This window comes from Sinocyclocheilus rhinocerous, unplaced genomic scaffold (genome assembly GCF_001515625.1).
Source record: "Sinocyclocheilus rhinocerous isolate Xijiao unplaced genomic scaffold, SAMN03320098_v1.1 scaffold85, whole genome shotgun sequence".
NCBI lineage: Eukaryota > Metazoa > Chordata > Actinopteri > Cypriniformes > Cyprinidae > Sinocyclocheilus > Sinocyclocheilus rhinocerous.
Window position 1 is genome coordinate 965,661 of NW_015649998.1, and position 25,468 is coordinate 991,128.

Consider the following 25,468-nt stretch of genomic DNA (forward strand, 5'->3'; position numbering starts at 1 on the left):
CAGCAGGTGGCGCTTAAAGCGTTTCCTTGGTTTCCGCTGTAAACAAAGCAGCGCTGCACTTATGAACTTTAATATGCATTATACAGAGGCAAGAGGAAAAGAAAAAATACTATCTAAACTTTTCTAAAGACAGTAAGTTCCCCTCAGACATACATTCATATAAACCCCTAGCCCTAATTGAATTGCGATTTGTTTACCATCTCAACCGATTTGAATTGTCACATATTTTAATTTGATTTTCAACCGGCTCGCGGTTAATCGTTACATCCCTAGTCTATATGACTAAATGATGTAAACAATGACAGAAGTTTAATTTTTGGGTGAACTATCCCTTTAACTTTCAGTTTCTTTTACTTCCCTAATCTAATCTATTGTACATTCTATTTTGTGTGTTTTGTAGATGGGCGTATTAAGGTTTTAGATGCTGATAAAAGTCACATCGATGCCCTTTCTCCTCATAGGTAATTGTTTCTTCACGTACATTAATCTCTTATTAATCTTGCAGCCACAGTTTATTTTGTACATTGAATTTAATGGACTATCAGCCTAAATTCCACTGTGTATTCTAACAGGAGATCAATGGAGGTGGGAGAACCAATGAAAAGCAAAGCTCTAGAAGGTGAAACTTTCCCTGGGTCTCTGATCACTGTTGTCTCGGCTGTCAGTGGAGCAGAGGAAAATATGAAGAAAACACCCATCACAGATTTGACATCTAATACCACTCTCATTATTAACCCACCGTCATCCAAGGTTGTGAAATCAGTGCAGGTACAAACACACAACCCCAGACCTCTCAACACCAGCATCCCAGAATCAGAACAGGATAAAGCGGAGCGCCCCGGCTCGTGCTACACCTCAACAAGTCCTCAACCTCCTCTTTGTTCTTCAGAGAGAAGCTCTGCCTCTGAATTCCCTTCATTTAACATAAATGCTGAAAGGCAAGGCATGACAACCTTAACTGACTGTAATGAGGAAAGCAGCAACAGTGACCTGACAGCATCTGACCCTGACGGCTACATCACACCCTCATTTCCTATAGCATCATACAGCTACCCTCTTCTGACGGTGCCTCATGTACCGTATACAGGCTACACTGAGATCACCATCCCAGCTTCCTTACCCCAACCTCCTCTCCCTGAAAAACAACGCTCATCCCCCCTTCACAATGTGTCTGATTGCACTGGCACTTCCTCAATAAAATCAGCTGGAAAGCCTTCTACTTCCTCTGCCCAGTTCCATGTGTCCTTCTCCACTACTACCAATGAATTGCCTCCCGCATCTAAATGCAAAGTAACCCTCTCTAGTGGCGTGGAGGAGCCAGAGAACCGTCTCAGCTCTAAATTTGTCCAAGACAGCTCCAAGTACTGGTACAAACCTGGCATCTCCAGGGACCAGGGTGAGAACATCTGCATTTTTAGTGGTGCTTACTTCAGTGTTATTTACATTTATGCATTTGGCAGATATTGTGGGCCTATATGTATTCTCTGCCATTCAGACCCATGACATTGACTTAGGCATTGTAGCCTTCTGTGCTACAGTTTTACTATGGTATATTATCAGTAGTACAAAATATGTCGGTACCATTCGAAATTTCTTTGATTTATTGGTATAGGTTGATATCAGATATTTATTTGCATATGCTAATTTTCCCTGTTTTGAAATTTAGATGTTTGCTATTATCTAACGCTCACCTAAGTTAATCTTTAAGAACACTAATAATTTAGTAACACGGTTAAAACTTTGAGTCAATTTTATTTGTTTAGCAATACAATAAGTATTGTTTTAAAGACGCTTTACATAAAATCATGATGTAAATGTTTATAATATCTTAATATCTAGTAGCATTTAGCAGATTATAGCTGGGTGATAATATAGTTTAAATTATGCAACGATATAAACAGTCAAGATGAGATAGTATATATCACTTTACGTGAGTATACTGTAAGTTAGTTTTAGTTTAGAGTTACAGTAGTTCTTTATGTGGTGATAAATTTGACATTTTAGCAAATTTCAAAACGTATATCCATTTTTCATACTGTACATTATAACGTCGTGATGCCAAATTCACTTGTACTATTTAAAACAATTGATTTTAGCAAATGTTGTAATTAATAGTTAGTTAATACTGAGAATTGGTCCCCAACCTAAAGTGTGACCGAAGTTTAATATCAGCTTTTTATCGGTTATATAATAGAATGACAATAATTATCGATTTATTGCATTGGTCAAAATTTCAACCAATATGAAAAATAAATCATAATAATTTGAATGAATAAGTAATATCTAAATATACATAATAAATTGAAATATAAATAAAATATATAATAAGTAAATTAATACTAAAATTAAAACAAATACTGTTTTGTTAATTTTTTTAAGCAATCATCAGACTAATGATTTTCATCTGGTGGATGACTTTTGAGCAACCTCATAAGAACACCCTAGCAACTTCATAGCAACACAATAAAAACAAATCTCAATATCTTACAATCATCATATCATCACGTCTCTTAAATCTAGTTGTAGTAAATCCATTTTTAGGAGATGTACATTACATAAATATTCCTGCCACTCTATTAACAGAAGTATCTCTTTCCCCATTTAGCCATTGCAGTATTAAAAGATAAGGAGCCTGGCTGCTTCCTCATTAGGGATAGTAATTCATTCCAAGGCGCATATGGAATGGCCTTGAAAGTCAGCACACCTCCAGCCCACGCTAGTACCCATGGAGAGACGGGCAACCCACAGGAGCAGCTAGTTAGGCACTTCCTGATTGAGAGTGGTCCTAAAGGAGTGAAGATCAAAGGCTGTCAAAATGAAACATATTTTGGTGAGACAAAAAAAGATTGTGCCCTGTTTATAAATGATTTTCTAATGCTCTGTGTTGAAAACAGCACCCCCTATTGATTTAATTCTGATGTTTCTTTTTCATCCAGGCTCCCTCTCTGCTCTGGTGTATCAACACTCCATTACTCCTGTGTCTCTTCCTTGTGTTCTACGAATCCCAGATGGAGGTCATACAAACACATAAACATACAACAATCAATGATTTTCTTTTTCATAATAAGTGTGCAATAACTGCCTGATTTGTGTGTGTTTGTGTTTCAGATCTTGTAGGAGAATTGCAAGAGTTGCAAAGTGGAACTAATACCAGCACAGCTGCAGACCTGTTAAAACAGGGGGCAGGTCAGTTTGATTTATTTTATTTTGATTGATTGATTTATTTTTCACAGATGGATGGTGGGGAAAAACAATAAGTATTATTAAATGTGTTAAGATGGATATTAGTTATATACACTACCGTTCAAAAGTTTGGGGTTGATGTTGAATGTTTTAATGCTTTTGAAAGGAGTCTCTTGCTCACCAGTGTTGTATTTATTTGATCAAAATACAGTACAAAAAAGTACTGCTGTGAAATATTGTTACAATTTAAAATAACTGTTTTGCATTTTAAGATTTTAAAAAAAAAATCTGTGCTGACAAAGCTACATTTCAGCAGCAATTTTTGCAGTCTTAACTGTCACATGATCATTCAGAAATCATAAGAATATACTGATTTGATGCACAGTAACTTTTTTTATTATTACAGTTGAAACAGTTGTGCTGCTTAATATTTTTGTAAATATGTGATAGTTTTTTTCAGGACTCTTTGATTAATAGAAGGTTCAGAAGAACAGCATTTATTTGTAATGTTGTAAAAATGTCAACGTCTTTACTGTCTCTTTTGATCAATTTAATGCATTCTTGCTAAATAAAAAAAATGAAATAAAAAAAAATTTATGATGAATCTCATAGTGTGTTGTATTCAATATTCCTCATTAAAAGTGATGAATTTTCTCCCTCTAACATTCTTTGTTATTCTCTCTCTCATTGTCAGCTTGTAATGTTCTCTACCTAAACTCAGTGGAAACGGAATCTTTGACTGGCCCGCAAGCCATCTCCAAAGCAACCAAGTGCACTTTGACCCAGGACCCTCGTCCTTCACCAACAGTTGTTCACTTCAAAGTGTCCACACAGGGCATCACCCTCACTGATAACCAGCGCAGGTACAAACACACATGTCCAACAACACTTATGTTTTGCTTGCCAAACAAAACAGTTTACATTGTAACACAGCTTTATTAATATCACTCCCCAAGCATATTTTTAGCACAATCCTTCAAATATGAGATTAAAGTTACTTATTTTAGCCATTCAAGTAAACTACAGGCCTGTGTGGCTCATATCCAAACCATTAAGCAGAGACACTGAAAAGTACAAACAGACCTCACTCTTTATCTCTTTCTTTTTTTTTTCTTTATATAGACTGTTTTTCAGGCGACATTACCCTATTCATAGTGTGACTTTCAGCAGTGTGGATCCACTGGATCAAAGGTAAGATTTAAGATGGAATCATTAGGAAATACAACTCCAATCTACAACATACTGCATCTCTAATGTATGGCCAAGACAACATGTATTGCTTTGAACTGTCAACGTACTATTATTATTATAATTTTTTTTTTTGCACAAGGGCTCTCCTACCCTCTTTTATGCTTCTCTCTCACTTGCTCTGCTTGTACATGTTGCTTAGCCTCTGTGTGTGTGTGTGTGTGTTCGCCAGGTGGATTGATGCTGATAACACTTCCTGCAAGTAAGTGCTTCTACTTATACAGCTCTATATTCTCTTTCAGTGTAGCATTTCTTGTGCTTTCAGGAGGTTTATTCCCAAATGTGTAAATTTAGGAGTGAGACAAGTGTATATCTTTTTTTTATGCCACTCAGAATAAGCCAGTGATATGAAACAAATGAAGAAAAGGGTTGTTAAATGAACAATCTGCCATGGTCTCTGATATCTAGTTGTTTTCTATAGGATGTTTGGATTTGTTGCACGGCGCAGCGGTGGTTTGGGAAACGTGTGTCACCTGTTTGCAGAGCTGGACCCAGAGCAGCCAGCCACGGCCATTGTGAACTTCATCAATAAAGTCATGCTGGGACCTCAACAGCTGCGAAAATGAACACAGTATAGGAGAGATGGAGAAAAACCAAACAGAGCATACAAGATGGTATTGCGGTGGATATTGTCAGTGTTAGGTTTATATACAGAATGAGAGAAGTGTTCCTCGTTGGGATAAACAAAACTCACTTTTACGACAACTCATTATGCAGGCTTCCTCTTTTTTCTGTCATGTTCACATTTAGTGTAAATCAGTGAGATTTGGTCATGTTGAAAGAGTGCATTATGAAGTGATTTCAAATTAAATGCCTTTTATTAAATAAAAATAAAATATATGAGAACAACAACTGGATTTTCCTGGTAAAGTATATCTAATGGATAAATAAATGTGAAAGGAAGTTTTCGACGCTCAAACTTATTTTTGGTTGAGAAAATGGGCCTTTTAATTCTACTACTCAGGATGCCAAAGCTGTATGGCTGTTATTGTGTTGTTCTCTTTTTATTTTCATTGATTTTGTGTTTGTGTGTGTTTTTTAGTTAAATGGTCAGAATGTTTTGGTTGTTCGTTTTCGATTCGAAATGCCCTTTACAAGACACAAAGTCATATTTTTAGCAACTGATGCATTTTTAAATTCATACTTTTGGTATTTAAAGAAAATATTAATAAAAATATGACAAACAGAAGTGCCTAGAGACTCTTTTTTTTTCATTTTAATTTTAAAAAATCTGATTTCCAGTTATTTAATAAAGGTTTGCAGTTATAATGTGCTCAGACAGAGGTATGTTTCTCTTGAGGTTATTGTAAACTATTATTGTAATACACTGATCACGCACCAAAACATTGTGATTACTTGAATTAAACTGTAAAAACCTAAAGTCTATTTAGGTTCTAAATGTGTTAATCATGTCATGCTTCATTCTCTTTATGTTAAGTACGGAAGAAAAGCACTGCTAGTCTTTGCTTGTTGCCAGTTAAGCATAGTTTGCTTAAGGGTGGCCTACAATAAGCTTGACCTTTTAAGTTAAGCCATTTAATTATGCTTAATACAATTTATCACCTAGTTACCAGCAGATTGTAATCAAAATATACCTTTCATGTGCTCTGCACAATGTATATTTTATTATATTTATGTTTTATTGTGCAATTATTGTGATGAATAAAGTCACAAAAGTTTGGCAATTTGCCTACAGAGTTTAAAAATGAATCACTGTAAAATAGATGGAGTAAAATTATTTCATCACATTCATATTGTGATTTCCATGTTTACAAATACAAACAAAATATGGCCATCACCATTACAAGGCATCAACTACTGTATTTTCATTGTGCTGATATGTGTAGAGTTTGTTTTACTGTCACAAATTTTGATGACTTTACCATAACCAGCTATCAAATGTCAAAATCAGCCCACCCTTTCTCATCAATAAATGAAATATGAGCACACTCTCTTCCTGAAGACACTAATTGTTTGTTTTGTAAACATACACAAGCTTAATTAACAGCATTTCACGGAGGTACCTCGTTCATGCTTTATCCTAATTCAACACTACATTGCATTTGTTTTTATTCTTCTACTACTTTAGCTTTTTCTACATTTTCAAAAGGACGAGGTCCCACCGAGATTTGAACTCGGATCGCTGGATTCAAAGTCCAGAGTGCTAACCATTACACCATGGGACCGCGTTGCCAGGAAGTGCGACATAACGACACATATTCACCGAATATGTGTTGTTGTTTAATACTGTGTATAGTTATATTGTACGTTAACTGTTCTTTCCATTAAACTGCGCGTGTATATGCATATTTAGCGTGAATTTGCGATGCTTCCTTACAGTATTTAAGGTTATAATGCTTGGTTAGCTTATAGTCAATGGCAGGGTCTAGCAAACCAACAGTAAGTTATTTTTTGTAACTTTTGTATAAATAATGACCTACGTACTTTAATATTTGTCGAAATGTATTAGCTTTTTCATTTTATTTATTTACACTACCTATGTGTCTTTTCATATCATATTGTGTTATGTTTAGCCGTTTACACACAGTCATGACGGGACCTGTTTAACTTCAGCTCGTCTCTTGTGCTGTCAGTTCCTCGGACTGAAGGCAATCTTGCACGCACACACAGTCTCCCCTGCTGAAAAGGGGTTTAAGCGTATTATTTACTTATTTATACCTTTCTACCGAGAAACAGACGCATCAGATTGTTACAAAACGCTATGCTCCTTTTATTAGCCTCAAATCCGTACAAAAGATGACTTCCGAGCACAAACAATCAAGGGTGTTTACTGATTAAATGTATTCATTTAATCGTGACTAAAACATCTGCAACAAATATAGCGGATTCTTTAAGAATTTACAAGAGTCAAAAAATGGTCGGTCTGTAAAACGTCTTTATTTTGGTCATTTTTTCTACTGTTAATCATGTTTTTTTTTCTCCATGACACGTTGTGACATTTTCGTTCCGAGTAAATATGTAGCACAAAAGATGAGCGTTTTCTCCTATTTCCCTTTATGGTTAATCTTAAAAAATATGAGATATTTTCATTACTAAATAAGGGTCAACAGACTAAAAAAAATCTAGCCAATTTAATCTAATTTTACACAACTCTTTCTTAATCGACGCTTACACTGTATCAATCTAAATGCTTACTATATGAATTCCCCAAACAGCGTTATATTGCACGACAGCAAAGCATTAACACTGTAGTACTACTATTGCTGTTTAAAAATGTATTGCTGATAATGTTTTATTGTGTATAGCTTTAAGAAAGCAAAATTATTTTAAGCTATGTTTTATCTGATTTCCATACAGAATCCCGCTGTCTGCCCTTGACCTTTGACCTACAATGAAGTAACGTTCTATGTTCCACGCACATTCCACAGTGATCTTTGTAGTCTCTGAGAGGTTATATGACCTGTTATATCACTGTAACCGTCAGAACATTTTGTACGTGGGAAATGGAAAAAGGAGAACAGAGGTATGATCTTAGTCTTTAGCAAATGCAGACGACTATCTTGAGATGGATCTTTTATAGGAGAACAGCACAACAGAATCTTCTGAAGGTCACAAGACCAGATTAAACATCATAGATTCACGTGCAGTATTATTGTGTTAATAGTACAATGACACTGTATCAATTCCGTATCTCTTTTATTTTCTCTTTGCGGTGCTGTTTTAAATGGACATACAAAGCGTGATTACTAGTACCCTAAACGTGCCCCTTTATATTTTCAGACAATAGCCCATATGTTCCTGTGAGAGGACGACGGAAACAGCCAATGGATAACCATAAGAGGCCCCTCTCTCTGCATCTTTTACTTCCGTTCATGCCTCTATGATCTTCCTTTCACTACGTCACTCCATCACATTTCTCTTCCTTTATCTCAACATTCGCCATCAATCATTACAGCTCACATGCCTGCGAACAAACACGACACAGAACCTTTCTTCTCCCACTGCGTGCCACAGGGCTGAATTCCCCCATGTGATCAGACTAACACAATCAAACTTGTATGTTATTTTTCTCTTATGCATACACACACAGCTAGCCTTCAAGGCCTGAAACAGAAGCCTCTGCTATACTACTCAGGCAGACACACCCAAGTAAAACATGAACTCATCTCTTTACAAACCCAAATATTATATTTTAAAAAAAGACTGGACGTCACAGACGGCTGAACATTTCCATGACTTATTGCGGTAACTGTAGACCAGAAATCGCCTACTGCTATTAGGTTAAGTAGGTTATTGGCTGGGCCATAAATTGTTTTGTGTTGAATTTATGTTTTTCTTAAAGGAACAGTAAAATGCAAAAGTAAATTTCATTAATGTCATATCTCTCATCATTTATGCACCCTTTCCGACCCTGTGTGAGGAAATGTTAGGGAATAGCCTTGCCTCTTTCTTTTTTTTAAATACAATGAAAATGAAAAGTGCACAGGCTGTCATTCTTTTGTGTTCCAGAGAAGAAAGAAAGTCATACATGCTTGCAACAACAGGATGAGTAAATGAAGCGTTTCTTCAATGCAGAATGAAGAGCCTGACACATTTCTCCTCGTTTATACACGGATATAATGCTCGACCTCATGCGGACAAACTGTTTACCTCTTTGGTGCCTCTGACGTCACGACACACCCCTCGCGCGCGTGAGTGTGAGTGTGTGCGCGCGCAGCGCAGCAGCTCGCCTGTGAATGCAGTGGGGTTAGTGTGAGTGAGTGTGTTTTGCTTGTGGAATGTGGGAGTTGTCCCCACGCGCTTTACGAACAACTGACCTGTCCAAACAGTGCGCGCGTGGCAGAGGATGCCACACCAACCAAAACAGCAGACGCACGCTCACAGCACAGTCTTTGATCCGTTATTGGAGGAAAATCCGCTGTACATGGTAGAGTCGGGGCGGGGCGTAATTACACGGAGTCCCATCTATTTAGGGTCAAGTACAACATTTTTACAGTCCTAACCAGCGTGGGTTCAAAGTTTGTTTTGTGCCCGGAAACTGCGAATCTCCCACCGGGCGCGGAGGAAGTGCGTTCAGAATCGACCGATATTTTTTGGTCGTATTATTTTGTCTTTCGTTAATCCACAGACTCGCGATTAAATCTGCACGGGATGGATTGCAAAACTGCAATAGCCAGCGTGATTTGTTAGCATCTCGTCGACTAGCTCCTCCAGAGGCTCGACCGCAAGTTACGGTGCTGCGGCGCGGCTGGACGCGGAACGAGGCGACCCTCTGCGGGCTGCGCTGCCGAGGCGGTGGGCGTGTTTTCTCGGCGTGAAGAAAACAAGATTTACAAGTTACGGGCTGGGGCGAAGCAGCAAAAGTCACATCTCTCTTGATCGGAAAAGTTGCACGCAGGTACGAAGCGAGCAGTGTACTCTAATGCACACTATTATCAAAGTGAACCTTGTGCGCACACTAATGCAATTCAAAACAAAAGCTGCTAGTCTGCTAATGTTAGGTAACTTACTCAAGTGACTGTTTTTTTTAACCTGGCACATGAGATCGAGAAAGAGTGCTCGTGTGGTAGATGCTGAGCTAAAACGAGTTTGTCACTTTAATACCGGTTTATTTATTGGTTGTGTGTCTTTGATGCATCTGTCTCGTTGCACTGGTTGAATGTAATTTAAACACCGACCTTGGCAAGTTACACAAACTTTGCATGCCTCCGAGTACAGCTAGTTCTGAAGGATGACTTAAAGCAGTATATTCGTGCTAATTAAGCATTAATTATATTCGAAGCAATGTAAAAGCGTGTAATGAGTTTGATAGTATAGCTGCGTATCGGCTCATCTGTTGCGGTAATTTCCAACTGCGACATCATCCAGCCACAGCGACAATATCGCTTCTATAGTTTTACCAGCACTTGCTTTAGTTACTGCTTTAGAGATTGAGCTGACTTCTCTAACCAAATACTGTAATATCAGAGATGTACTGAACTAATTCATAATAAAACGTACAGTACGAGTGATTCAGATCGGATACGTGTTTTTTATGTATGTGTTGTGTTTGCGGTAATACTTTATAACAGGTTTCTTTGATAATATGACCAATCATTGTGGAATTACATGTTTAATAGATCATTAGTTAATATACATTACAATAGTTACAATGTAATTAAACTTTCATAAATATATTTTCACATATGTGCATATGTAAATATACATAAAGACATGATATATTATGCATTTGCTTATTTGTCTGTAATTTTTCATTGTAAGTGAGAATTATTGTTTCATTTAAACAATTTTTAAAATTTGTTTTCTTGTACTTGTTAATCTTCTGCTGTCGTGATAATAAACGTTATCGTCCTTTTTACCCTATGGTCTGAGCAAAATGTGCATATTAAGTGTTTTACCTGATGGGGGCCTATATCTGTTTTCTAAAACCTGATGATGAAAGTAAAACGTTATAAATGTTTTATTAAAAACCTAATAAGCTGTAATAACCCTCCTATATCAGGTAAATTGAACCTTATCAGTATTGTTTAACATAATGCCCTTGTGGGTCATATAGGAGAGAGAGCATGTGACTCTGACATGAAAGCCCATTGTGCTGTTGGTATGTTGAAAATCTGTTGTAGTTTGCATAGTTTGTTTAACATGTCGGTTGAACTGGGCTAGGACTTTTTTCCACCGTTCCTAATGGACAACTAGTTAGGGCATGTCAGACAAAGCATGGTCAGAAGTGAATGGCTGGTCATATTAATTCTCTTATTTTCTAGTTGTTTAGGTTGATGTTGGGTGGTAGACCTTTAAAATCAATGTAATGGTTACACTTGTCCCACGTTGGAATGGCTAATAGGTTTGCAATGCCTAGGACTAGTTGTATCAGATAATGTGTTTGTGTGGCTGTAATGCAATTGGTAGAAGTGGTTGTTTTGGGAACGATGCTCTATTGTGCAAATTCAGGGTTGCGATTTTCTAATTTGAGTGGAAATAGTATGAGATAGCCAACCATGTAACAAGATTAGACGTGATACCCTGGAAAGATTTTAAAACCCACTTTCCCTTTTACGCCTTTTGTATGTACACTACTGTTCGAAAGTTTGGGGTCAGTCCTTTTTTTTTAAAGAAACAAATACTTTATTAAGCAAGACTGCATTAAATTAACCAAAATAGACAGTAAAGACATTTTCTAATTTTACAAAATATATTTATTTTAAATAAATACTGTTCTTTTGAACTTTCTATTCATCAAGTAATCCTGATTTGTATTTTTTTTCACAAAAAGATTAAGCTTAAACATTGATAATGTGTTTCATGATCTTCAATCATGTGACACTGAAGACTGGAGTAATGGCTGCTGAAAATTCAGCTTTGCCACCACATGAATAAATTATATTTTAAAATATATTAAAATGCAAAACTGTTCTTTTAAATTGTTATACCTTTCACATTATTACTGTTTTTCCTGTATTTTTGCTCAAATAAATTCAGCCTTGATGAGAATAAGAGGCTTCTTTCAAAAACATTAATAAATCTTACAAACTTTTGAACTAATGTATATATACACATGCAACATATATGCACACATTTCTATTTTTCCCCTATTTCTCTTAATTTTTGTTATTTGTTTGTCTTATCAGTGCAGGATAAATGACTGAAAATACGTAGATTTGTTTTCTGCTGAGCTCCCGTATGGACGGCAATAGCAAAATCTATATCGTCCTATAATGGATGTTTACATGTTCAGTATAGTCCAGAATACCCATGCACCTGTATAATACGTTCTTAAACGTGATCGATTCTGAGTCTGTGTCATGCTGGACTTCCTTTGTACACGTCTGCCTTTATGTAGGTTGTACTGATGATGTGTTCCTTTTGTTTAAAGGAACTGGATTGTGATGTTTAGGTTGTTATTGTGGCGGTGCTCATTTCAGAGGCTGGAATGTGTGTGCCTGTGTGTAGTTTCTGTAACTCTAGGCAGAAGCTGTGAGGCCTTGACTGTAGCCCTGTAGAGAGGCCCATTGAAGGGGAAGTTGGCTCTGTATGTGTGTGTATGCGTGTGTGTGCATGCAGACCACTGGGATTGGACACAGGGTAGAAAGACCCCCGGTACGGAAAGAGGGAAAAGGGAGGAAGGAGGAGTCATTTACACTTTTCTGGTCATGTGTGTGTTCTTGCCCCGTGTTTTGCATGGACGGAGTGAGTGGTCGCGTTACGGCAAGGGTAACCAAAGACGAATACGTAAAAATGGCTATTCACAGCTGAGAAAGATTTCTCAATAGTAAACAGCCTAAATTTGACTTCAGGCCATTTTGTAATGTAACTTGTACAGTGTTGGCCTGATGTTTGTTTATTTACTGTGGCTAATGTTTTATAGTGCTATCTTTGTCTTTGCATCTGATTTAAATAATATTTGTTTGCTTATGGTGAATTTAACAGTTCAGAAATAATTGATGTTCAGTGTGAGGAGGTTTTTCAGCATGATGGAATGATAAATGATTAATGTATGTCTTTGCGCAGCGTATCTTCGGCTACTGTGGATTGGTACTATTTGCTCAGTGCTTGACATTGCTATATATGGCTTCACTAAACCTGCATAGACTGAGAGTCAAATAGACTGAAATAACACAGAATATGTATGATCTTTTTTTATTTCTTTCCATAGCATTGATTTCTATAAGATCATATAGTTACTTTGCGTAGTACCGCAGTATATAAGGGATAATATACAGTCAGCCTAGGTGATCAGGAAGTGGAGGGATCTTGTGTCACCCTAATTACATACTTACCAAGTAAATAGGCTACATAAATTATACTTATAAAGTTTAGTGGTCATTACACAAAAATAACTGACAGCAGAGTGCAATGATTGGCCAATCAGAAGTAGATGTTGCTGAGGCTAAATTTAAGTTCTTCGTCACAATGTTTTTTGTATACATCTGTCTCAAGATTTCGAGATGCACATTTGTCAATTATTTTACAAGTTTACTAATATACACTGTTAGAAAAAATGTAACTCTAAAAGCTAAAGCTACATCTTTGTACCTTATTTACCTCAAAATGGTACATATTAGGTAGGACCTTAAAAGTACATATTAGTACCTAAAGTGTACATTAGGGCTGTCAAAAAATAATTTGAATTTCGAATATTCGTCGAATTTAAAATAAAAATCCACATTCGAATGCAAAAACGTTGCATTCGATTTTTAAGTGTGCACTAAGGAGGCAGCCTTATCAGTTGCGCACGAGATGCGATGACGATGTAAGTGTCATTGCATTATAATGTTTTTGTTAGCCTATCCAGTTGAAGCCACTAGATGCTGCGCTGCTGCGTTGTTAATGGCCTCAGGAGAGAAGCCAAAAGCTTTTCTTCACCCTAACTGAAATTATGCATTTTAAATTCGAATATAATTCGAATTTTGATAATATTTAAGTACAAAATTCTAATTTAGTTTTTCAGCCATTTTGACAGCCCTAGTGTACATATGTAGAACTTTTTAGCTTTTTTTTTTTTCCCTCAGGGTACCACTCCAGTGACAGCTTTATACTTTTTTTCTGAAACTGTATAAGTAATGCAAAATAAATAAATATAAATTCTGAGAGTAAAGTAAAATAAAAGTAGAGATGTTGCTGCAGTCTCCACTGTAATAAAAGGATGGTTCACCCAAAAATTATGTGATCATTTACTCATCTCGTGTCTTGTGTTATTCCAATCTGTGTGACTTTCTTTTCTTCAGTGGAACATAAAAGAAGATATAATTCTGAAAAATGTTGGTAACCAAACAGTTTTGGTTACCGTTGATTTCCATGGTATGGACAAAAATATACACGCATTTCTCAAAATATTATCTTGTGTGTTCCACAGAAGTAAGTCATACATGATGACTGAATTTTCATTTTTGTGTGAACTGTCTCTTTAAGTTGTGTTTACGTTGAAGGGATTTTTGTCCTTTGAGGATGTGATGTTGGCCTACATGGATTGAATTTGTGCTTCTCCTCAGGATTACCACATTTCATAGGGTTAAATCTAAACCAGCTTGATTTTAACGCATATATCGGCTGTTCCGTCTCCTGAGGGGTATGTTAATGTAAATGCTGCCTGTGGTTAAACATGTAGCATAAACAATTACTTATACATTCACGTAACGTGTATATGTTTTTACCCTGTTCAAATGGAAATCTCTGAAAGAATCCGACAGAAAAATGACTTTACCATGTCCTCATAGAGTGTTGCTTGGCATGAGTTTTAGTTTGTATTTGTGTGGTGTACTTGTGGAATTTTGTGTGTGTGTGTGTGTGAGAGAGAGACTTTGTGTGTGTGGCAGTGTTATAATCTGGCACTGTGTTTCCAGTAGGGTTCGTGTGAGGACAACAGCAGTTTCTGTCTTCTGGACCCGAACTGACCCAACTGGCTCTGCGCATTACACATACACACACATTTCCTTGGCGTGTGTGTGTGTGGAGGAAATGTGTAGGACAGTTTGTCTCGAAGTCTCTGTCTGTTTTTATGTTTTTTATGGGCCTGCTGATCGTTCTGCCATTATAGCCGTCAAAGCCAGTTTGCCGGGTCGCTCCAAGTGCAAGAACATTTCTACAGGGCTTTAGTATGTATGTGTTTTCCACATGGTCTCCATGCCAGGCCTGGCATTCCTGCCGTGTGAGTCTGTCTCTGTCTGTTGTCATAGCTAATGAAGGTTTATGAAACCCTGACAGCATCTCTGTCCTGTCCTGCACACAGGCGCCCCTCAGCCTCAGCTTCAAGGGCTGGGGCGCTTTTCTCTGTGTTTACTTACATTTATGACCTAACTATGCCTAAATGTCACACTAGTTACAAAGTCGACCCGCATTATGCAGCTTCTAGAACAGGGGTGCCCAAACTCGGTCCTGGAGGGCCGGTGTCCTGCAGAGTTGAGCTCCAACTTGCCTCAACACACCTGCCTTTTTTCTAGTATGCCTAGTAATAGCTTGATTAGCTGGTTCAGGTGTGTTTAATTGGGGTTGGAGCTAAACTCTTCAGGACACCGGCCCTCCAGGACTGAGTTTGGACACCCCTGTTCTAGAAGTATTTATTGCAAAGGAACCATAGCTACGCATGTCGATTGAAGTATCACCATCGCTAACACACCGTCTAGTGCTGCAGGCTTATTGGCTCACTGACGCTGATGAGATTAACCCCTTAGGTATCGAAATTTGGTACCGAACGACGAGACGTTTTTCGATACTCGATGGTATCGAGGCAATTCGGTCGGTGCCTAAAAAGTATCGAACTCGATACCCAGCCCTAGATGCCTGTCTGTGTGACGTCACACAGACAGGCACACAGACAGGCCCCTCCCACGATAGTTTGATTGACAGTAGCGTTTCAGCACAGACTGGACTGGTGTCTTACCTTAGACCCGTTCTAGAAGTATTTATTGCAAAGGAACCATAGCTACGCATGTCGATTGAAGTATCACCATCGCTACATGTTATAGAGTTATTATATAACATGAGCACTGTATGTTACACAATAACCACTGGTAATATGTTATGGAATATGCTAATCTGTGGTTATCAACAATGACTTTGCTCTCTGAATTTGTTTTCGAAGATGAGGTCAAAGTCAATTCTCACCATATTTTCCAACCGTTTTCAATTTCGATTAAAAGATAACGGTCGTGCATGTTTCTTCGAAGGCGATCTTCTCCACTTTAGTCATGCGGTACCTCATGTACTTTTATATGATAAACAGGCCATTGCACTCACATCCAGGTCATTCTGCTGAAGAGGGACAGTTTTTCTCGTACACCTTGTCCTACATACTTGTTAGTGCTATGTGATGCTTCAGTCAGTTCAATCATTAACTCTGAACTACCTTAAAGGGCATCATGATCGTACATATAGTGAGGTCGCAGTCAAAGTGTCAGTCATGCCGTCTTCACATGTCCGGATCTAAAATATCCCAGGTGTTCTCAGATTACCTAGATGCTATGTGGCATCAGATGAAACATTAACCTGACCGGCAAATTAAGACGCATTTAACATTTTCTGAAAGTCTCTTATCTCCTGCATGCTATGTGTGCGTTGATAACAAGAACCATATACTGAAGTAAGTGCGAATAGTGGAGATGAGATGTGCACACTGCACAGTCCAAATTCTCAATGTGCACACACAGTTAATGATTTTGGAGACTTGTGAAAGCAAGGACTAAATTTACCCAACAATTGCTTTTAGAATGAGTGGTTTTAGTCTTTAAACATTATATTATTAGCAGGAAAATAGTCATATTAAATTGATCAGTTCTTCTAACCTTCCGTCTTTTTGTTAAATCAATGTTTTGGACTTTAAATGTTAAGTTCATTTTAGATTACTGAGTGTAATACGGAGCATTGCTCATAATATTAGTTGATGAGGACTATATTGTATAGCCAGGCTAATCACTCATAGCTACAGCTCACTTCACGAAGTCTGCTTTATTATTTAAAATATTTTTTTTTCCCCACAGGCTGTTGAGAAATTAGGTACAATCCAGAATAATGAAACTCAATGACTTTTTTCCTGCACTTGAGTGCACTCAATGTGAATGCTTATGTAAGCATGTATGAAGTTAAAATAACCTAAAAGTATATGAATTGCATTATTTTAATTGAAAAAAGTACCAGTCTGTTTTATATTTTCTTATGCAATGACAGATGCATTTAAACAGTTTGTTTGCACCAATACTTCAAAGTTCACGTTCATTTTATTAAAACACTTTTTGTAATCGTTTATTTAATTATTTTAAAGGGGTCATAGGATGCTACATGCACTTTTACAAGTAGTTTGAACTGAAATGTGTGTTGGCAGTGTGTGTACACAACCACCCTATAATGATAAAAATCCACGCAGTGGTTTTTAAAAAATCTGGTTAAATGTTTTCCCCTTTCTCAAATCGAGGCCATTGTTTCACTGCCGGAGCAGATGTAGACAAGCATGACTCCTAAGCGACTGAGGTGTTCTGTTGTTGGATGTAATAATGAACATAGCAGTCGTCATTTACTCCCGACATCTGAGCCGCTGAACTCGCAGTGGATTACATTGTTTCTGAAGGGAATGCGCTCCCGCTCTACATAAATGCGTCTATGTTCGCGCTAATCATTCATGATCCAGCCTCATCTACAGAAGAAGTGAGTATAATGTTTTATAACGAATCTTTGAAAATATCCTTTCCTAATAATGTGCTAATTAGCAAGTTTCACGATGAATGCGGCTAAAGTAAACAGTCTCTCTGAGAGCAGCTCGGAAGAGAGGGGCGGGGGCAGCAGAGCTCATTAACATTTAAAGGAAAATGCTACAAAAAAAGGCTTGATCTGAAAAGAGCTGTTTTTGAAAGGGTAAAAAATGTGTTTTTTACACTACCATTGAGAAATTTTAACCAAACTGTTGCAGACTTTTCAATAAGACCCTAAAGAATCATATCAACTTGTGGAAAATGGGCATCCTATGACCCCTTTAAGTTGATTTATTATTATGACTTGCGTCTGTCCTCCTTTTTGAATCTGTCTGGATATTGACAAGCAAAAACAATCATTATCATTACTGGATATGCCAAGAAAAATAACGTCCATCTGCAGGTTACCTTCAAAAATATGCACATAAGTAGTGCCATGTTTGTGGCTGACTGCCAACTAAATCTTCACAAACTGGGATTGCAAATATTTCACACATTTTGAATAGATGAATAAATGAACAGCCCAGTTTAGATAAAGGCATTTTTATACCTCAAAGTAGGAATTTCCTCATAACTTACTGAGTGAAAACAGGAAAACTGTGACATCACCCTCTACGCCGAGGTATGTTTATTTGGTTTGCGCTGTTCCTGTTTGTATACACAGAGTCGTGATGTCCCTGCGACCTTTCACATAGATCTCCACTTTATTGCTGATCCCATGTATTACAACAGTGATAAGTTTGAAGAGTTAATCGCGTGCTGTTATCATACACACATTTATTGTGACAATGTTCTTATCACCTGATGCTTTTTAGCTGTTTGAGTTGGTGTGTCACTTTGACCTCTGACTCATTTCAGCATAGCTGCTGTTCCTCATGGGTTGTTCAGTGGGTCTGTAATGATTTTATGTTTATGTGTTTGCTGACCTTGTTCTTTTTATTTTATATTTGTTTCAAAAAAGGCTTCTGATGGAGAGATTGAAGCTGACATCTGTTTGTTTTCACTTGCACGGTCTCCTACAACCACTCTAATCCTCCTGCCCTTCCTCAATGGTGTAGCACTGATAGCTAATTAATATTCCCCTCTATCTCGTACGCTCTTTATCAATGCGCATACATTAGTGATGCTTATATAAAGAACTCTGTTTTTTCCCCCATTCAGTTTGTGATACTGGCCTCATGGCTTTAATCAGAATGATTTATTGTTCTATTAAAGGATTGTTAATTATTCAACACTTGCTAAAGAATGTCAGTTATGATTTGTGGTTTTGTTATGCTGTCAGTCTGTGCTGAAGAAAGAGGACATTTCCTTTTGTTTCTGTCTTTTTTCTGCCTTACATAAACTACCGGTCAAAAGTTTATAATAATTAAAATCTTGTCATGTTTATGAAAGAAGTCTCTTATGCTCAGCAAGGCTGCATGTATTTGATCAAAATTCAGTCAAAATGTTAATATTCTAAAATATTACAATTTAAAATATCTGTTTTCTATTTTAATGTGTTTAAAATGTAATTTATTCCTTTGATTATTAATTAAAAAATTTTTAGCAGCCATTACCACAGTGTCACATGATCCTTCAGAAATCATTCTAATATTCTGATTTGATACTCAGTTTTATCAGTTATTATTGATGCTCAATTATTTTAATAATGGTTCTTATTATCAAGGTTGAAAACTTGTTTTGCTGGCCAAAATTTATGTGCAAAAAGTGATACTTGATATTTTTCAGGATTCTTTGATGAATAAAAACCTTGAAAGAACAGCATTTATTTTAATAAGAAATCTTTTGTGACTTTTAAAAAAATTTTTTTATATTATTTAAAATATATGTTTTTGTTTTAAATCTTCCTTATCCCAAACTTTTGAATGGTAGTGTATCACGTTTTCCACAGAATAATAAAAAGCAAGTTATGATATTTATCATTATCAACTCTTGTTTTGAGCACCAAATCTGCATATTAGAATGATTTCAGAAGGATCATGCTACACTGAAGACTAGAGTAGCTTCAGTTTTGTCATCTCAGGAATAAATTAAATATATTTAATTGGAAGACAGTTCTTTTAAAATTGCAATAGTGCAATCTGTGTTCTCCTTTCCATCATCCTCGTAAATGCACAACTCTGTATGTTTGACTGTTTCTCCTCCTCCTCCTCCGTCTCCTATAGTGATGGAGTCAGCTGTTAGTACATCCACTCAAGTGCCAGATGAGTTTGACCGTAATGTTCCACGGATCTGTGGTGTGTGTGGAGACAAAGCCACTGGCTTTCACTTTAATGCGATGACCTGCGAGGGCTGCAAAGGCTTCTTCAGGTACACACACCCTTTCTCTTATCCAATTTGGTATTCACACTGTTACACCAATGTTCATTAAGAAACACATTAACACATTATCTGTAACCAATGTGATACTGCCAGACTATTTTTAGTGTTTTCGTGTGTGTTCATTAGGCGCAGTATGAAGCGGAAGGCCAGTTTTACCTGTCCTTTTAATGGAAGCTGCACCATCACTAAAGATAACCGTCGCCACTGCCAGGCCTGCAGACTCAAGCGTTGCCTGGATATTGGCATGATGAAAGAGTGTGAGTTACTAGCCAGCATGACACATCTCAGAACACTGATTACTGGGAGCCAAGATATACTTTGTTACATCACGTTTTAATTATAGTTTAGATTTTATTTACCCTGCAGTGTCAAACGCTTCCAAATGTCATTTTTGCGGTCTTGAAGGGCTTTGCAGGAATGCTATGCTGTTTGTAAGGTTGTTCCAAACAAAAGCAAGTAAGATGATCCGGTCACAAAAGGTCCCGAAAGGCTGTTAGAAAAGTAATGCTTAGTATAAGGAAGTAGTTTCGCCATTTGTGAGCACATGATCCTGAGTGGCAGCTCTTTGCGAATCATTGGGAAAGTGAAAGGTACTTCAGATTATGGATTTCACAATGATTGCTCTCGTGTTTTGAAGAATCATCAGCGGAAAATATAGCTTGTATGTTATCACGTTGTTGTTTTTTTAAAATAAGCATTGCATGCAGAGTCATAAAACGGCAATATTTGATGCAAATGTTTTACTGACCCCAACAATCGTAATAGCAATAAACCTGAATATTGCTTTAACCCTAAAAATAAATAATTTAATCATTTTTATATAGATAGTCTGAAAATTGTCACATGATCCTTCAGAAATCATTCTAATATTCTGATTTGATACTCAGTTTTATCAGTTATTATTGATGCTCAATTATTTTAATAATGGTTCTTATTATCAAGGTTGAAAACTTGTTTTGCTGGCCAAAATTTATGTGCAAAAAGTGATACTTGATATTTTTCAGGATTCTTTGATGAATAAAAACCTTGAAAGAACAGCATTTATTTTAATAAGAAATCTTTTGTGACTTTTAAAAAAATTTTTTTATATTATTTAAAATATATGTTTTTGTTTTAAATCTTCCTTATCCCAAACTTTTGAATGGTAGTGTATCACGTTTTCCACAGAATAATAAAAAGCAAGTTATGATATTTATCATTATCAACTCTTGTTTTGAGCACCAAATCTGCATATTAGAATGATTTCAGAAGGATCATGCTACACTGAAGACTAGAGTAGCTTCAGTTTTGTCATCTCAGGAATAAATTAAATATATTTAATTGGAAGACAGTTCTTTTAAAATTGCAATAGTGCAATCTGTGTTCTCCTTTCCATCATCCTCGTAAATGCACAACTCTGTATGTTTGACTGTTTCTCCTCCTCCTCCTCCGTCTCCTATAGTGATGGAGTCAGCTGTTAGTACATCCACTCAAGTGCCAGATGAGTTTGACCGTAATGTTCCACGGATCTGTGGTGTGTGTGGAGACAAAGCCACTGGCTTTCACTTTAATGCGATGACCTGCGAGGGCTGCAAAGGCTTCTTCAGGTACACACACCCTTTCTCTTATCCAATTTGGTATTCACACTGTTACACCAATGTTCATTAAGAAACACATTAACACATTATCTGTAACCAATGTGATACTGCCAGACTATTTTTAGTGTTTTCGTGTGTGTTCATTAGGCGCAGTATGAAGCGGAAGGCCAGTTTTACCTGTCCTTTTAATGGAAGCTGCACCATCACTAAAGATAACCGTCGCCACTGCCAGGCCTGCAGACTCAAGCGTTGCCTGGATATTGGCATGATGAAAGAGTGTGAGTTACTAGCCAGCATGACACATCTCAGAACGCTGATTACTGGGAGCCAAGATATACTTTGTTACATCACGTTTTAATTATAGTTTAGATTTTATTTACCCTGCAGTGTCAAACGCTTCCAAATGTCATTTTTGCGGTCTTGAAGGGCTTTGCAGGAATGCTATGCTGTTTGTAAGGTTGTTCCAAACAAAAGCAAGTAAGATGATCCGGTCACAAAAGGTCCCGAAAGGCTGTTAGAAAAGTAATGCTTAGTATAAGGAAGTAGTTTCGCCATTTGTGAGCACATGATCCTGAGTGGCAGCTCTTTGCGAATCATTGGGAAAGTGAAAGGTACTTCAGATTATGGATTTCACAATGATTGCTCTCGTGTTTTGAAGAATCATCAGCGGAAAATATAGCTTGTATGTTATCACGTTGTTGTTTTTTTAAAATAAGCATTGCATGCAGAGTCATAAAACGGCAATATTTGATGCAAATGTTTTACTGACCCCAACAATCGTAATAGCAATAAACCTGAATATTGCTTTAACCCTAAAAATAAATAATTTAATCATTTTTATATAGATAGTCTGAAAATTAATAATAGTAATCCTTAGATTAGTGGGGGAAATGGAAGAGAAATATCCAGATTTAGCTGTTTTAGAAAAAAGATATTGAGATAATGTGGTTCCATTTTTTTCAAGTGTTTCTACAAGTATAAATGGTCTGATGGAATTGTTCTCCCCCTCGTCAGTTTCTATGAGACTGAATTAAATTAAAGCTATTGATTAAACTCTATTGAACGATACTAAACTAAATTATAATGAATTATGGTCGTAATATAACACTGGAGAACAACATACGATATAAGTTTCTAATTTTTTAATCTGTATTTTACCTGTAATAAAATTATATTACATGGGCACAGTAATGATGCTCATCTGTCTTTTTCCTTCAGTTATATTGACGGATGAGGAAGTTCAGAGGAAAAAGGAGCTGATCCAGAGGAGAAAGGATGAGGAGGCGCAGAGGGAGGCGCAGAAGCCCCGGCTTTCAGAGGAGCAGCGCAGCATCATTGATACGCTCGTGGATGCACATCACAAAACCTATGACGATTCCTACTCCGACTTCTCACGCTTCAGAGTAAAATATTAATCTGATTTTTCTCCATTCTCTTCCTCTCTTCTGTATGCCATTCTCTTAGTTTCAGCCAGTTTTAACGTGCCCCTATTATGGATTTTTGAAAATTACCTTTCATGCAGTGTGTAACACAGCTCTAAGTGAATGAAAACATCCTGCAAAGTTTTAAATCTGAAAGTGCACCGTGTGTAAAGTTATTGTCTCTCAAAAGAAAGAGTTGACTCTGAATCATTGAAACAAGTCGTTTTTAAAACGAATCCCAAGCCGTTTCATGTTGACGTTAACATGAAACATTAGCATGTTGCCCGCCCACCTGTTGGTCTTTTCGCATTGGTCTGAATGAAAATGCAAATTCATTCTTTGCCACGAGGTGCCGCTTTTGGAGCGTAAAATACCTGTTTCCCCCATAACGCTGTACACAAAGCAGCACTGTGCTCACAAACACTGCTTTATCAGGCATTACAGGCATGATGAAATGAAAATGAGACCAATCGGAGTTAGTACATCCACTCAAGTGCCAGATGAGTTTGACCGTAATGTTCCACGGATCTGTGGTGTGTGTGGAGACAAAGCCACTGGCTTTCATTTTAATGCGATGACCTGCGAGGGCTGCAAAGGCTTCTTCAGGTACACATGCATGCACTTTCTCTCATCCAATTTGGTATTCGCACATTTACACCGATGTTCATTAAGAAACCCATTAACACATATTATCTGTAACCAATGTGATACTGCCAGACTATTTTTAGTGTTTTCGTGTGTGTTCATTAGGCGCAGTATGAAGCGGAAGGCCAGTTTTACCTGTCCTTTTAATGGAAGCTGCACCATCACTAAAGATAACCGTCGCCACTGCCAGGCCTGCAGACTCAAGCGTTGCCTGGATATTGGCATGATGAAAGAGTGTGAGTTACTAGCCAGCATGACACATCTCAGAACACTGATTACTGGGAGCCAAGATATACTTTGTTACATCACGTTTTAATTATAGTTTAGATTTTATTTACCCTGCAGTGTCAAACGCTTCCAAATGTCATTTTTGCGGTCTTGAAGGGCTTTGCAGGAATGCTATGCTGTTTGTAAGGTTGTTCCAAACAAAAGCAAGTAAGATGATCCGGTCACAAAAGGTCCCGAAAGGCTGTTAGAAAAGTAATGCTTAGTATAAGGAAGTAGTTTCGCCATTTGTGAGCACATGATCCTGAGTGGCAGCTCTTTGCGAATCATTGGGAAAGTGAAAGGTACTTCAGATTATGGATTTCACAATGATTGCTCTCGTGTTTTGAAGAATCATCAGCGGAAAATATAGCTTGTATGTTATCACGTTGTTGTTTTTTTAAAATAAGCATTGCATGCAGAGTCATAAAACGGCAATATTTGATGCAAATGTTTTACTGACCCCAACAATCGTAATAGCAATAAACCTGAATATTGCTTTAACCCTAAAAATAAATAATTTAATCATTTTTATATAGATAGTCTGAAAATTAATAATAGTAATCCTTAGATTAGTGGGGGAAATGGAAGAGAAATATCCAGATTTAGCTGTTTTAGAAAAAAGATATTGAGATAATGTGGTTCCATTTTTTTCAAGTGTTTCTACAAGTATAAATGGTCTGATGGAATTGTTCTCCCCCTCGTCAGTTTCTATGAGACTGAATTAAATTAAAGCTATTGATTAAACTCTATTGAACGATACTAAACTAAATTATAATGAATTATGGTCGTAATATAACACTGGAGAACAACATACGATATAAGTTTCTAATTTTTTAATCTGTATTTTACCTGTAATAAAATTATATTACATGGGCACAGTAATGATGCTCATCTGTCTTTTTCCTTCAGTTATATTGACGGATGAGGAAGTTCAGAGGAAAAAGGAGCTGATCCAGAGGAGAAAGGATGAGGAGGCGCAGAGGGAGGCGCAGAAGCCCCGGCTTTCAGAGGAGCAGCGCAGCATCATTGATACGCTCGTGGATGCACATCACAAAACCTATGACGATTCCTACTCCGACTTCTCACGCTTCAGAGTAAAATATTAATCTGATTTTTCTCCATTCTCTTCCTCTCTTCTGTATGCCATTCTCTTAGTTTCAGCCAGTTTTAACGTGCCCCTATTATGGATTTTTGAAAATTACCTTTCATGCAGTGTGTAACACAGCTCTAAGTGAATGAAAACATCCTGCAAAGTTTTAAATCTGAAAGTGCACCGTGTGTAAAGTTATTGTCTCTCAAAAGAAAGAGTTGACTCTGAATCATTGAAACAAGTCGTTTTTAAAACGAATCCCAAGCCGTTTCCTGTTGACGTCAACATGAAACATTAGCATATTGCCCGCCCACTTGTTGGTCTTTTCGGGTTGGTCAGAATGAAAATGCAAATTCATTCTTTGCCACTAGATGCTGCTTTTGTAGCAAAATAAAAATAGCTGTTTCCCCGTTAACGCTGTACGCAAAGCAGCACTGCGCTCACAAACGCTGCTTTATCAGGCATGATGAAATTAAAATGAGACCAATCGGACCCATCACTGCAGATTAGCGTCACGCAAAGGAGGGGTTTGGAAAAATGAATTGTTGAGCGAATCATTTGGGAGTCATTGAGCAA

General features: G+C 37.2%; 2 protein-coding genes and 1 non-coding gene across 7 annotated transcripts in view; 2 read left to right on the plus strand and 1 right to left on the minus strand.

Annotated features, from left to right (window-relative positions):
* tns2b (tensin 2b) overlaps window positions 1-5,550 on the plus strand; it is a 20,479-nt gene extending 14,929 nt beyond the window's left edge. For 2 of the 3 annotated variants that reach the window (XM_016515994.1, XM_016515997.1), the window contains 9 exons: window positions 401-461; window positions 573-1,396; window positions 2,606-2,830; window positions 2,937-3,014; window positions 3,109-3,186; window positions 3,878-4,046; window positions 4,306-4,374; window positions 4,604-4,633; window positions 4,853-5,550. In XM_016515994.1, the coding sequence (XP_016371480.1) occupies window positions 401-461; window positions 573-1,396; window positions 2,606-2,830; window positions 2,937-3,014; window positions 3,109-3,186; window positions 3,878-4,046; window positions 4,306-4,374; window positions 4,604-4,633; window positions 4,853-4,997 (1,679 nt within the window). In that variant the 3' untranslated portion in view covers window positions 4,998-5,550. The remainder of the gene's footprint in view (window positions 1-400; window positions 462-572; window positions 1,397-2,605; window positions 2,831-2,936; window positions 3,015-3,108; window positions 3,187-3,877; window positions 4,047-4,305; window positions 4,375-4,603; window positions 4,634-4,852) is intronic. The other variant, XM_016515996.1, reaches the window with a different exon arrangement.
* Window positions 1-25,468, plus strand: part of vdrb (vitamin D receptor b) — a 44,888-nt gene that overhangs the window by 9,229 nt on the left and 10,191 nt on the right. The window contains exons 2-5 of one of the 3 annotated variants that reach the window (XM_016516000.1): window positions 9,352-9,790; window positions 19,736-19,880; window positions 20,019-20,149; window positions 22,688-22,872. In XM_016516000.1, coding sequence (XP_016371486.1) covers window positions 19,738-19,880; window positions 20,019-20,149; window positions 22,688-22,872 — 459 coding nt within the window. In that variant the 5' untranslated portion in view covers window positions 9,352-9,790; window positions 19,736-19,737. Of the gene's footprint in view, window positions 1-9,351; window positions 9,791-19,735; window positions 19,881-20,018; window positions 20,150-21,299; window positions 21,479-21,616; window positions 21,748-22,687; window positions 22,873-23,350; window positions 23,497-23,640; window positions 23,772-24,711; window positions 24,897-25,468 lie in introns of those variants that run through there. The other 2 variants (XM_016515999.1, XM_016515998.1) reach the window with 2 other exon arrangements.
* trnaq-uug (transfer RNA glutamine (anticodon UUG)) lies at window positions 6,546-6,617 on the minus strand. The gene has a single exon. It is a non-coding gene; the product is annotated as a tRNA-Gln (tRNA).